Here is a 14,912-nt window from a genome sequence, read left to right on the forward strand (position 1 = left end):
TAACAGGACATGTGAAGAGCTTTCTGTATACAAGTCTCAATTTCTGAAGTCAGTCTTCATCTTCTTGGGTCTGTTGAAAAGAAAACCACAGACCCCAAATGGTAACACTTAACCTAAGGCCCCAAATCACTAAAACAAGACTTCATACCTAACCCAAGTGCAATCTCAACCCCCAGAGCAGTAACATTTAATCAGTGAATATGGGAATTTCCTGGTCAGCACTATGAAGGTTCCCAGTTGACTCCTTTCCCCCTTAGGAGAGTTACATTGCCTAGAAAAATGGATTCCTTGCTAATATTTTCCTTTTCTGCACTCCCTGCGCTATTGTTAAAATCTTTTATTCCCTGTGGTCCTTTGGAGCTCCCCTCTACTTGCTAGATCAGATGCTGCCTGATTCATAAATTGATTAATACAGCCATTAGCTCTTTAACATTTACTTGGTTGAATTTTTGTTATTTAACAGATTTGGTGTCGGTGATGGGATCTGAAATGGACTTCCAGGGGCGATCAGAGACAAGGAGACAGCCAGGGGAGGTAACTGTGAGCCCCTTGAGTTCACTGTCCTCCTCATCATTTTCAAGGGCTGTAGGTGAGTTCCTGTTGGTTCTGAGATTCAATCTCTTTGCATTCAGACTCCTGATCTAATTGGCTTTCCTTTACAATGTGGGTCAGCTTGGGCTGGCAGAGGGTTGCTGTCAGAGCCCAGTTGAGCTGGCCTTTTTGTCTGGACCCCACTTGAACTGGCATGTTTGCCCAGAGCCCAAGTGAACTGGCAGGTAGGATCTGTCCAGAGCCAAGGCCCCAAACTTTCTGACCACAGTTTCTTGGATGGAAACTTCCGCAAGTTTCCAGGAGAATTATTGATGGTGTACAAAGAGTCTTCTTGTGGCCAGAAGCCAGTGACATCTCTTGGTTACTGTGCATACGCTAAGGTACACATAATTATTTTTCTTGCTTCTTATAGATAAAGGCTACTGCTAACAGGGATCAGAGACTGAAAAACCCACAAAATTGATGGGCACAATAAGGACTGTTAGACAAAAAAAGACTGTGAGGCAATTAAAGACTATTAGAATGCTCACCACCTCAAGAACATGCCCTTGATAGTATAACTTGGTCAGGGAATAGATTGGTCTGGCACCAGTTCACCCATCCACCTCAAGAAAATTTCTGTGCAAAGAGCTATACTTTAAAACACATGGAACCCCCAATTCCAGGACACATCACTTTTGGGTATTAGTTCTGCTCTGAGAAGCCCAAAGTCTTAGCTATTGGGATCCTTACATGCTAAAGGGTCAAGTGCAAGCACCTTCCTGTACACCCGCTTATTTTATGTCTAAAAACTGTAGTCCCAGAAGTTACAGATGTCTAGCAAAAATGGCAAAATCTTACTAAGCTTGCCTTGTGTCCTGAGGAACTAGGAACTAGCTTGATAACCATAAGTTGGAGACCCCAAAACAAAGCCAGACAGAAATGTAGCTACACCTCACTTGTGCAGACATATGGCCGGACTGAAGTGTGGGTTAACTCCATTCAAGGCTAGGGTCCTATGGATCTGCTGCCAGCCCTCAGGGCAATTACAGTCTAGAAATACAATAGCGGGGAATTTTCCAATTAGGGATAAGATCATGTAAGAACTACATTTAAAAGCAAAATTTCTCCAATTAAATAAAATAGAACACTTCTGTTAATGAGCAAGCAGAAGCCTCTAAAAGATTTAAAATTCCAAGGTGGTTTCAATGAAACATTCTTTGGAAAAGGCTAAGGAGAAATTAAAGACAGAAGAGGTACTAAAGCAAAAAGCTGTCAGACTGACCTAATTCCTCCTCTACTCTTTGCTCCTTTGAGCGGTCATTCGAGCGTGAATTGGCTTTCCTCTCCGAAAAGACCACTCAGTCATATTAATGGCCTTACGGACACCCCCGTATCTACCTTCAGAGGAGGGTCCCCAAATGAGGCCCTCCCAGAGTTGAGAAACTGGGTGACTTTCTGACACACTGTTACATTAATTCCCTTAAAGAGCCAAGTGGAAATTCTGATAAATACCAAGGTCTGCTGAAGGGTCCTGGGAAAACTGGCAGAACCAGGAAAGGGTGGGAAGTCTTAGCAGAATCAGTTCTCCTTCTGAATCTCTGCCCACGTGCCTGGTCCGGAGAGGATAATAAAATTTCCTGTTGTCCCACCCTTTCCAAATCCACACCCATTGCTTATGGATCCTTCCTCTCCCAGAGACAGCCGTTGCCTCCTTGCTGGCGTCATCCTGCGTCACTGCTCTTAGCTCTCTGCCTGCCTGGGATGTGCGGCTGTGGGTTCCCTTCCTCTGGCTGTCATTGTCGGTGATCCTGGATCTGGGGAGGGTAATATCCTTAGAAAATATTCATCTTACACCCAAGGGGGGTTATTCCGTCTGCCAGAAATACTTAAAACTGTGCACCCAGAGGGAAGGAAGCAAATTGAGGCTCATGTGCTTGGATAGGTTGGATCAAACTATGTTGTCATTTCACGAAAATCCAAGTTTTGAGACATTGAGAGCAGCTGTCCTGACAAATGTGAACAGAACTAGAAACGCAGCTGAATTCAGAGCTCCCCTGTCCCTTCACCCACCCCCAAACTTCTCCTAGTTCCAGAAAAAGGCTTATAGATGATTGATTTTAGGAAAGCAAAGTCCTTCTTGGAGGAACCTGCATTCTTCCTCTGTCCTCAAAGTGATCTATCTTGTCGCATCTTTGAAAAGTAAACATAGCCCACTGGGGCGCCTGGGTGGCGCAGTCGGTTAAGCGTCCGACTTCAGCCAGGTCACGATCTCGCGCTCCGTGAGTTCGAGCCCCGCGTCAGGCTCTGGGCTGTTGGCTCAGAGCCTGGAGCCTGTTTCCGATTCTGTGTCTCCCTCTCTCTCTGCCCCTCCCCCGTTCATGCTCTGTCTCTCTCTGTCCCAAATATAAATAAACATTGAAAAAAAAATTAAAAAAAAAAAAAAGTAAACACAGCCCACAAATTCTTGGGACTGAGGGAAACTAAGGGAAAGAGGCCTTAAAAAAAAATACAAACTGCTAAAGGGTTCTTGTGCCTAAACCCTGGCTCAGTGTCCTTCGTAATTCCAGGGAGGCACCTGGGTGATTCAGTCAGTTAAGTGTCAGACTCTTGATTTTGGCTCAGGTCATGTCATGGTTCTTGGGATCGAACTCTGCATCCGGCTCCGTGCTGACTGCACGGACCCTGTATGGGATTCTCAGTCTCCCCCTCTCTCTCTGCGCCTTCTCTGCTCTCTCTCCAAATAAAAAAAATAAACATTACAAAAAATTCCAGGGACAAATACAAATCTTAACATTTTCTCCATAAACGCCAGTGACTCTAAGGTCTTTGCAGTGATCTGTGTGTCCATAAATATACGTCATCAATGTGAGATCTTTTCCTCTCCGGATGGTGTCTCAGAAAGATAAAAACTAACCCAAATGCGTTTGAACTTCATATGATCTGGGCAAATATCCAGTTGTTGGTTTAAGTAAAATAGACATGTCTTCAGAATTAGCAGCGCTAAAATTAAATTATTTCATGTGCCTTGGTTTACATAAGTAGAGTTGATCTCTTACAAAATATTAAAGAAAATAGGTTGAGAGAATGACAGACTTCGTTGTCTCATAAAGTTTTTATGGGTAATTTCAGCAAAAGTGCTAAGAACCAGTAAATTGAATAGATATTTAAAAAATATGTATTTCATTTTAAAAATGAAAAATGTTAAATATATTTTTAAATAGTTTCCCAAATCTTTTTGGTAAACTAAATCCTTCAAATTTTACAGTGTTGGCTCAAGTGTAAAAGTAAATTACATTCATTAAATATCTAGATCTTATCTAGATCATTTCCAAGTAAGAGAAAATGCTAAATTATTAGTTAATGAACATAGGTTTACCAACTTTTGGTTTCCTTATTGCAGAGAAACTGAAAATATACATGGGCCTATTCGTAAATGTATTTTGTGCTTTACTGGAAGACTGTTTTATGAAGAAATACACATTTCTAGAACTTTTGAAATGTGTACATTAATTTGCCAATCTAAGAATGCTGGTTAACAGTTCACAATTGCTTATATATTAGCTTTCATTAAAAATGAAAGTTTGGGGCGCCTGGGTGGCGCAGTCGGTTAAGCGTCCGACTTCAGCCGGGTCACGATCTCGCGGTCCGTGAGTTCGAGCCCCGCGTCAGGCTCTGGGCTGATGGCTCAGAGCCTGGAGCCTGTTTCCGATTCTGTGTCTCCCTCTCTCTCTGCCCCTCCCCCGTTCATGCTCTGTCTCTCTCTGTCCCAAAAATAAATAAACGTTGAAAAAAAAATTAAAAAAAAATAAATAAAAAATAAATAAAAAAATAAATAAATAAAAATGAAAGTTTGTAAGAGTTCAGAATTTTAATAAATGTAATTAAGACCACTGAAAATAATAACGGAAACAACTCTGAATGTAAGGAAAGTAAAATGTGTGTTTTTAGTAAGAAAATGTATGAGGAAGGGAAATGTATTTTTTGAGGTATAAAAAAGGACTTTGTCCTAAGGCAAGGCCGGTCATCTAAAGAGGGTAAACTCAGGACAAATTCTGAATTTAAAAGAGAAACTTGTAAAGATTTGTAAAAATGGGATGATTGGGAGCGCCTGGGTGGCTCAGTTGGTTAAGCATCTGACTCTTGATTTTGGCCCAGGTCACGATCTCACGGTCTTGGGATTGAGCCCCATGTCAGGCATGGCAACTGGCTCTGTGCTGGGTGTGCTGCCTTCTTGAGATTCTCTCTCTCTCTCTCTCTCTCTCTCTCTTTGCCTATCTCCTGCTCATTCTCTCTCTCTCAAAAAGAAAGAAAAAAAGAAAGGAAGGAAGGAAGGAAGGAAAGAAAGAAGGAAGAAAAAAAAGGAAAGGAAAGAAAAGGAAAGAAAAGAAAAAAGAAAAGAAAAGAAAAGAAGAAAGAAAGGGGGGATGTTTGGAAAGGAAAGTTATGTGTGGTCAGGACTAAAATTGGAATGAAGAATTTTCAAATCAAAAATAAGCAGGTGCAGCATTAGATTTGCTTTTCTTTATGTCAAAAGGACAAAGGGTTTTGTGGGTCTGTTTCTTTTCTTTGGAGTTTTGGTCTTCTTAGTCTCATTAACTGGGAACATTCCAAAGGATTTGCTAAACTAATTGGGTATATTTGATAAGCTAATTACCAGGAATCATTGTCAAATAAAAATTCATACTAGATGTTCTTTATGTTGTGTTTGTAAGATTGTGGCACATGTAGTTAAAGTCCATTCTGGTTCCACAAAAAAATGGCCCCTCATTGCCAGACGTTTGCTATCCTGATGTTCTTATAACATGGCACCAGTCTGCTTCTGAATCAGAGCATTTAAGATTATTCAAATTATAAATAGACATCAGTTGAAAGACTTCTATAATAAAACAAAACTGTTTACTGTCAATGTCTAACCTGTCAGGCCCGTAACCCTGGAAAAATTGTTTTTGTCTCCAGAAGCTTCAGACCTCCTCCCTGGGGACACTTTGAACACCTGCAGCTTCACTTTACATGCTACCACTTACTGTGGCTTGTTAACATGCGCTTGTTACTGTTTGTACATTTTCTGGAAGGGTTACAGCCTTTCCCTGCTGAGAGGCTGATGCCCTCACTAGGGCAAAGACAGTGTTGAAAATGGGTATCCCCCTTGGGGCGCGTCTTCTGTGCGCTCCAGGGACCAAGGCTTGTACTTCACCAGGCAAATCATAGGCGCCTTCAGGAAAACCTTGTCCACTTCTTGGAAAGCTCTCAGTGTACAATCTTCTGCTGATCCTTGTGTCTCATGCTAGTCAGACCAGCTACTGTCTCCAATGTCTTATGCTCAAGCCGGTCATCAACAGGTTACAGAAGCTTTCCTGAATCGTAATTAAAAGGATCCTGTCGGTCACAGTTTACAGCCTGATGATTAGGTATTTTAGACACATCATCAGAGTAAGAGAGCCACTGAACTCCAGTAGAAGAGGGACCTTACCGAGTGCTCCTGCTATAACACTCAGGTGCACATCACACAGCTACAGAAGTCTCCACCTGTCACTGGGTCTTACACAGACACTGGACATCTCTGAGTCAAACTGAAAGAAAGTGATGTAGCTGACATGCAGGTAGGGTGTTTTTGCCCAAGACAATGGATCAAGATCTCACACTTCAACCAAATGTGAAACCTTTTCGCCTTCTTTTCTTTCCAACGAACGGCCTGGAAAGATAACTCCCTCATCTGTATCTCCCAGGTCACAGCCAAGGGGGGTGAACTCTGGAATTGAGAGCAGCCTTTTATTTCCGGCTGGGAGAAAATCTAACACTGGTCTTAACTTTTCTCAAGCTAAATAAGACATCTCATTGGTTGACGTCCCTCAATTTACATCCTGAGTTAGAAGGGACCTCCCAGGAAGTTTTCACGACCAGGATTCACTCCTTCGGCTGGGCCTTACTTCCCTGGTCAGGGATCAATGTAAGGGAGATGTGATCAAGACCTTCTGTTTCATTCTGAAAATTGGTGCAGAATCTCTTACTAAAGCAATGGCTGCCCAAGAAAAATCCTTAGACCCTGGCCAAAGTAATTCTTGAAAATAAGATAGCCCTTGATGATCTCTTAGCTGAGCAAGGCTGGGTCTGTGCTGTAGCCAACACTGCCTGCTATTCCCGGATTAACACTTCTGGGGAAGTTAAAAGTCAATGGCATTCAATCCCTGAGCAAGCCACTTGGCCTAAATGAATGATTCCTTCCGCAAGGTCTTTATTACTTATGTGATTTTCATTGCTTTGAGCCTTGGGAAGCATGGCTTCAAATTGCACTCCAAACATGAAGAATTATCCTGTTTATTGTAATCACAATACGCTGTCTGGTGCCTTATGTTCTCTCAAAAGCTTTAAATGCAAGTTCGGAGCTGGTAACCTGCAAACTAATGATCTCTCTAAGATTAGAATGTCAGAAGAAAAAAAGAAAGAAACAAAGAAACAAAGAGAACAGAATGACCAACTCAAAAACTGTAAAGTTGAAGTGGTAACCTGTGAACATTCACAGGCCAAAAGGTCAAGACCTGTGAATATCACAAGAGCAACCACAAAAACTGTGAGAACCTCAGAGAGGTTGCTGAGTGTGATTAATGCCTTCAATTGTGATTCCTCCGTTAAGTTAAACCGGGAGTCTGATCAAAAGGCAGGGCTGTTAAAAAGAAAACCACAGGCTCAAAATGGCCTCACTCAACTTAAGGCCCCAAACCAGTAAACCAAGACTTCATCCCTGCCTAGCTGCAGTTTCAACCCCCAGAAATGTAGCCTTAAACCAGGGAACATGGACATTTCCTGGCTCGCACTAGGGAGTTTACTGATCGACTCTGGTCCCTTTGCCTAAAACAATGTTCTTTGCTAATAATTTCTTTTTCACTCCCTCTCTATCTGAAAAAACTTCCCCACTCCTGCAGCCCTTCCAAGCTCCCCTCTACTTGCTGGATACGATGCTCTCTGATTCATGAATAGATCACTTAACACAGCCAGTTAGGTCTTTAACATTTATTTGGTTGAATTTTTGTTATTTGACAGATTCTTAGTTCGTCCAATGATCAAACTAGGGCCAAACCTTTGCTTTCACCTGGTCGGTGATGAAGAGCGAATGAAATTATCTTGATGACAATCCTTGCTGTTGGAAACATGATATGGATGAATTTTTTCATATATTTATTGCATTTATGTATATTCTTTCCTAAAACTTAATTAAAGTAAGATCACATAGACAGCCATAACTTTTTATGGCTAAGAAACAGGCAGGAACCAAATGAGCAAAGCATAAATTTAACGTAACCACTGGGCTGAAGTGTCCTGTGAGGTTTCAATTTTCTAGTGATCAGAGAAATGTAAAATGTATTTAAAGTTCCATGGTGATGATTACGGTAAGGGAGAAGTAAGGAAGAGGACATTTCTGTTAATGCAATTCTAGAAAATTTCTATTGCTGTTTCTTGGAAAGTTTTTGCTTGTTGTTTTTGTTTTTGATTAAAGCTTATATATTTTTTAAATTTTTTTTAACGTTTATTATTGAGAGACAGACACAGAGCGTGAGCAGGGGAGGGGTAGAGAGATGGAGGGACACAGAATCTGAAGCAGGCTCAAGGTTCTGAGCTGTCAGCACAGAGCCCGACGTGGGGCTCGAACTCACAAACTGCGAGATCATGACCTGAGCCGAAGTCGGTCATTTAACCAACTGAGTCACCCAGGTGCCCCAAAGCTTGTATATTTTATATGTATACATACACATGAAAGCACAAAAGAATGAAGTGATTCTGAAGAGAGATTAAACACATCTTGTCCACGTTTTCGACCAACCTGGATTGAGAAAGAGCACCTAGGACACACACACACAAATTTATTATGAACATTGTTACCTTACTGTCTTTATGTCGATCAATGCAGGGTAACAGATTTTATTTATCTTTTTTTACCTTTTCATTTGAATTTCTGTTAGTTAACATACAGTGTTGCATTAGTTTCAGGTGCACAATATGATGAATAAAATCATTGTATGGAAAAGAAAGAGATTTTTAAAGCACTTTAAAATCAGCTCTTGAGGATTTTTTAACATTTAACATAATTATACTAACATTTTCCTTCTTGGAGATTTTTCCCAAAGCCTATACCTCAAATCCATCCATTTTTTTTTTTTTAATTTCAAGGTTTTATTTAAATTCTAGTTAGCTAACGTATATGGTAAAATTGGCTTCAGGACTAGAATTTAGTGATTCATCACTTACATACAACACCCCGTGCTCATCACAAGTGCACTTTTCAATGCCCGTCACCCATTTCCCCATCCCGCTCCCACCTCCCTCCATCAACCCTCAGTTCCTTCTCTATAGTTGACAGTCCCTTATGGTTTGATGGTTTGCTTCTCTCTCTCTCTCTCTCTCTCTCTTTTCCCTTTCCATACGTTCATCTGTTTTGTTTCTTAAAGTCCAAATATGAGTGAAATCATCTGGTATTTGTCTTTCTCTGACTGACTTATTTCACTTAGTATAAATACACTCTAGTTCCACCCATGTCATTGCAAATGGCAAGATTTCATTCTTTTCGAAGGCTGAGTAATATTCCATTGTGTGTGTGTGTGTTTGTGTGTGTGTGTGTGTGTGTATACATCTTCTTTATCCATTTGTCAGTCAATAGACATTTGGGCTCTTTTTCATACTTTGGCTATTGTCGATAGCACCGCTATAAACATTGGGGTGCATGTGCCCCTTCGAATCAGTATTTTTGTGTCCTTTGTCAAACTCATTTTTTAAGAGTGCACCAAAATATGATTGTATGGAGTGCATAAAATTGCATACAAGGACCATGTATGTGTGGACAAGAACACATCAATTAGAAAAAAGACAAACTAGGGGCACCTGGGTGGCTCAGTCAGTTGAGTGACCAATTTTGGCTTAGGTCATGATCTCATGGTCTTTGAGTTAGAGCCCTGCATTGGGCTATATGCTGACAGCTCAGAGCCTGGAGTCTGCTTTGCGTTCTGTGTCTCCCTCTCTCTCTCTGCCTCTCCCCTGCTCACTCTCTGTCTCTCTGTTTCCCAAAAATAAATGAACATTTTTTAAAAAAATAAAAAAAAAAGATAGACTAAAACAGCCTTTCAACTCTTTGTTCCTCTATCCAATAGTCCCTGATCTTTTTAACAAATTTTGTCCTTGTACATATGTTGTACTTTTTTTTTTAACACTGTAGATAAATACAACCCTCACCTCAGGTTTTATACATCCAGACAGCTATTAATATGATTTGGCCTATCATTCTATCCCTGCAAGGAAGTGCACTGAAATGCTGAACTTCTATAATTAAAAGGTCATTTGCTAAGAGTAATTAAGACACTGGAAGAGATGATGTCGGAGAGTCCACGACGGTGCAGTTATGTTCTGTTTCTCTTTTTTTATAAGTTTATTTATTTATTTTGAAAGAGACAGAGAGCAAGTGGCAGGGGGGTTGGAGAGAGAGAGGGAGAGAGAGAATCCCAAACAGGCTCTGTGCCAAAGCCACGAACGGTGAGATCATGACCTGAGCTGAGACCAAGAGTCAGACACTTAGCCAACTGTGCACACCGGTGCCCCAGAGTTATGTTCTATTGCTATGGATTGTTTTACAAGATACTTTCCACACACTCTAGCTTATCTAAACCCCCAGAGTGTCCTCTGAGTGCTGGCTCTGCTGGTGACTGGTATGACTGTTAGCAAGTTCCTTACATTCTCTAAACCTTATCTCTTTGTGTGCAACATGGAGTCCTCCATGTTAAGTTCACATCAGTGTCACTGGGGGATCGGATGAGACAATGCATGTGAACCTTTCATATAGTGCCTGGCACAGTGATAATCACTCAATAGGTATTGACTTTCATCAGCATTGCTGTCACATCCGTAAATACCTCCACTCCAGAAAATCGAGTGCCGGATCTGGGGATAGTGGGGCATGTATGCTTTGAAAGGTAGGGCTGCTTTCTTTCCTTAGACAGGAAATCCACCTAAACCAGACTTCTTCCAATGTGTAAGATTCTACTGTGGTTTCTAGTGTCTACGAATTTACTTTGGTAGCAACACTTCGTGTCAACAGTGGGTGCTGATGACCATATAGCAGCCACTGTTTCTGGTTATTTTTCCATTCAATGAGTATTTACAGAATACCTACTTTGTGGCAGGCATTGTAGCTAGGAGATACAAGCGCAAAAGGAAAACACGATAATCTTAAAAAGGACCCTCTAGTTGTGAGGAAAAAAGATACAAATCCATCATTCATGAACTTCAGCATGTTCATGTGCAGAAATACAACATATGAATTGATCTACTGAATTACATAGAATCAGTCCAGCCGTTTCTGGAATTTCAGGGCTCATACTTGTAATTCCTCTCTCCTCTCTGTTGACAAATTGCATCTATCTATCCATCCATCCATCCATCCATCCACAATACACACACGTGTCAAATAATGGATATGAACAATGGAATAATACTTACTCTCATTTTTTTTAGATCTCACTGCTATTCACTCTACAGAAGCTTCTCTGAAGGATGAAAATGGTAAGTTTTTCTATATGTTTGCCTTTATGTTATGCTATAGCATTTTTTCCTCCTGATAAACTTACATTTTGAACTTCCCTGGCTTCAGATAGAAATCTCACAATGGCAGGATCTTGCAAAAAGACTGAGTGATATTTTAAGTCAACCCATAATTCCCCAGGAGTCGTCTTCACACAGTACATCCTGGCTTGGGAATGAGAGGACTATAAATTAGGAGTGCAACAAGGGCCTCTGAAGTATTTCAACAATGGATTTCATTCATTTCTGTGGCCTTTGTTTCTAATGACTGAGGACATCAGCTTGCTTCTAGATTTCTTGTTTTGAGTCTTTGCTCTTGCTAGTAGTCAATAACATGAACTAACACAGAGGGGTTATTGTACAGAAGGCATGGTGTGCCCTGGAAGTACATTTTGTCTGATTCTTTTAATACTCGCTATGAAGGATTTTATTACCACTTTACACATTATGGCAATGAGCTGAAATTAATTAAGTCCCTTGCACAATGCGACACAGAGAGATCTGGGTCTTCTACCAAGAGCATCTGAATCAAGAGCTCATACACTTACTCAGTTTTTATTCTTCCTCTAAATCCCAAAGCCAAGGCCTTGAGACAGGTGCACACATGGGGGCGGGGTGGGGGGGTGAGTGCAAGACTTCAAGTGCCACAGACTGACTTTAACTCCAGTCTTTTAATTATTGGTTGCACGAATGTGGGTACATTACTGACATTTTCTAACCCAAGCAGGGATAACACAAATAACACCTAACTGAGTTACTGAAGACATAAGGTCCCATATGTGGAATGTCTAGTATTGGGTGTCTCATTTAGCTGACACATTGTAAGTACTGGTTTCTGGCCCTTTCTCCCAACATATGTACCAAGAAAGTGATGAGGAGCATTGACTCTAGCCCTGCTGGTCTGCCTTCCATGTCCAATATCAAGGGGCCTCTGGACCCTATGTAACATATTACCTGACTAAGGGTAAGGAGTTATGAGCGTATCACCACTTGAGGTCCCTTCCACACCAAGGGGGAATAATTCTGGAGTTCTTAACTCTAGAGATAAAGCATGTAAAGTAAATTTCCATAGGAACAGACTTGGCCTTGTTGTTCGTTGAGTAGTCAGCCTGTCCCACCATCGTTGTCATTAATTATTTCAACATATATTTCTTTCTAAACTTCAGAGGATAATAAAAGCTATTTTCCTACAATATCATAGCTACAAGGAGACATTCAAGAAAGACAGATGAATAAGCCATGACCTCCTAAAGTTTCAGAGATTTTGGATTAACCCCTTTCTTTCTTTTCATATAATGTCCTCTTTACAAAAAACTTTCACCCACCCCACTGTGAACACCACCAAATTTCCAAGGATTCCTAGGAATCTCACTGAATGCACAACATGTAATGGCTAATATCCTTCAAAATAAGCAAGTCTTCTTTATATTTGTGCTAATCATTTGATGGGTACTTACTGCATGTGGAGATGCGGAGTTACAGCATAGCTGAAAATATTGCTTAAATGTCATGTTGCGGGTACCTACTAATGGTATAAGATCAGGCAAATTACTTCTCTGTCTTCAATTTATTCATAAAACGGGAATAAGAATAATAATCTCATAGGTTATTGAAAAGTTAAATAAGATTAACATTTTGCGTGGAAATCTCTCAAAGTCAGTGGTGTTTAGTTTGTGGCCAATGTATATTGGCTGTTATTCTTACTCTGAGACAGAGGCGGGGTCAAGAAGCTAAAAGCTATTTATCACCAATGCTTCCCCCCCCCCCCCCCACCACTGGATCCATTCATTAAAAATGCAACCTTACCATTCATACTTTGGAAAGTTCTAAGTGAATTTTGCAGAGATTGTTGATTGATTTGACCTGCAAGCTGGATTCTGAGTTGTCTTTGTGGTGGTGGTAGTGCTGATGATGGTGTAGATGTTTTTACAACTGGGTTGTATTGGTGTAGGAGAGTCAATTCAACCCAGATCATTGGAAATGTATAATGTGACCCCGCTCCCATTAATAAGTCCTAGCCTTTCAAAAGAGCAGGTGAAATTAATAAATGGTTTCTTTTTAGATGCCCTGCATCTGCATCTCGTGAACAACTCTGCCTACTATACTTACCTCCTGCTCCTCCTCAAGAGCATGGTCTCTTCTGCCATTATCACTGTCAATCTGCTTGGGAAACCCACACTCTTTGGTAATGGGAAGAGTTCCTAACACATGGTGGCACAAAAGGTCCACCTTTTTCTGTTGGCTGTTATCCCTAAAAGCCAGTAGGCACCTTCCCAGGCATGTCCCCTGGGGCTCTTTAACAAGATGACTTCCTTGAAGCCTTTTAATTTACACACCCTGAGGCCTCTATCTTTGTTAATGAATTCTGTACTGTTTTTCCTAAAAAGAACAAGTAAAATAATCAAGACTCTACTCTTGTCTCTGTATTCTTTCATTTGGTCTCCTCAAACTGAGAGTCCAAGGTAAGAGACAGCATGACAACTGGGCCTAGAAATTCAGCATTGGTTCTAATCATGGTCAATTCCACATTTCTAATTCTTGCCCTGAAAGAGTCTTTATGATGTTTTTTTTTGGGGGACACTGGCCAGTGAAGGTGTCCAGGTTATTTCTTCTTCAAAGATCAGCAGATTCAGACTCCTTGGTTTAAGACATTCTGGTGGTGACAGTATCACATGTCATGTGACTGGTGGGTGTGTCAGACCTGGACCCGTGTCACACGTGCACCATGTTTCCTGATGTCACAAGAACCGCATGAAAGCTGCACTAACACTGGAAAGGTAGGGTGGTGGAGGGGTTAAGTGTTTGGACTCTGAACCCTAAGTGCCTGGGTTTAAATCTTGGGTCTACAGTTCCTTGAACTCCCCGTGCCATAATTTTCTCATTTGTAAAATGGACTTAGAGTGACACGTCTCCTGGAGTCGTATGGATGAGATGAGATAATTATGCTGGGCACATGAAGTGGTCAACAGCATTTTCATCTACTGATGCAGCTCTACTTTAGAAATAATACATACATGCACACACATACACACACGAAGTATGACACTCATTTATATGTGTGCATACATTTCTACAAACATGGGTATAAAACAAAATGTTCAGGATGTGGTAGGTGGGGAAAAGAATAAATGACTGTTTATTTTTTTTCCATTTGTGCTAATGAATGCATTTAAAGTAAAAAATTTTATATCTGAGAATGAAAACAATGTCTCATTTAAAAATGGGGAGGATCTTTTCTTTATTTGCAATCAGCTTCAGTTTCTGTGAAATAGCTGCTTTTGAAAAACGAATAGACGAGCCTCTGTGGAAACAACATAAGATCCACCAGATACAAGAAAGAGAAAATTTAATTTCCATCTACTCCTTGATTTTTGGGAGTTTGATCAGACTTCTTTAGGCCGAGTGCCTGGGCCTCTACGTAGAGATCTGGAACTGTTTCTGCATGTGGAAAGCACAGAGGCAAACAGGGGAAACTAGCAAATGACTGAAAGCCGTGTGGGCTGATTTTAGTGCTGGGCACTCCTAGCCAGTGTCCCCTGTGGCTTCCAATCCTCAGTCCCTCCCTTCCCCAACCCGACCTGGGCAGCCCTGCGGGCTCTGCTCTGCACTGGCAGGTGCAGAGAGGGGGAGGGCGGTGGTGCAGGGGACAGTGTGGGGGGCAGGAGGGCGCTGGTGTTTTGTTTTCTCAGGGTTTTTCTGGTCTATGTGCTCTGTCAAATGTGGTTGATTCGTGGAAAAGGCTTGAAGTCAAACCGGCCCCTACTGGTTGGGGCTATGCAAGCGGTGGCTGGGGTGCTGCATGATAAAATAGGGGCAGT

General features: G+C 41.2%; 1 protein-coding gene across 1 annotated transcript in view; it reads left to right on the top strand.

Annotated features, from left to right (window-relative positions):
* Nucleotides 1–13,506, top strand: part of LOC121028044 (uncharacterized) — an 83,089-nt gene extending 69,583 nt beyond the window's left edge. Inside the window, exons 8-10 of the mRNA XM_040471599.1 lie at nt 464–589; nt 11,029–11,076; nt 13,157–13,506. Of these exons, the coding sequence (XP_040327533.1) occupies nt 464–589; nt 11,029–11,076; nt 13,157–13,299 (317 nt within the window). The 3' untranslated portion in view covers nt 13,300–13,506. The remainder of the gene's footprint in view (nt 1–463; nt 590–11,028; nt 11,077–13,156) is intronic.
* The last annotated feature ends 1,406 nt before the right edge of the window (nt 13,507–14,912 follow it).

This window comes from Herpailurus yagouaroundi, unplaced genomic scaffold, assembly GCF_014898765.1.
Source record: "Herpailurus yagouaroundi ecotype Mexico unplaced genomic scaffold, PumYag 100, whole genome shotgun sequence".
Taxonomy (NCBI): domain Eukaryota; kingdom Metazoa; phylum Chordata; class Mammalia; order Carnivora; family Felidae; genus Herpailurus; species Herpailurus yagouaroundi.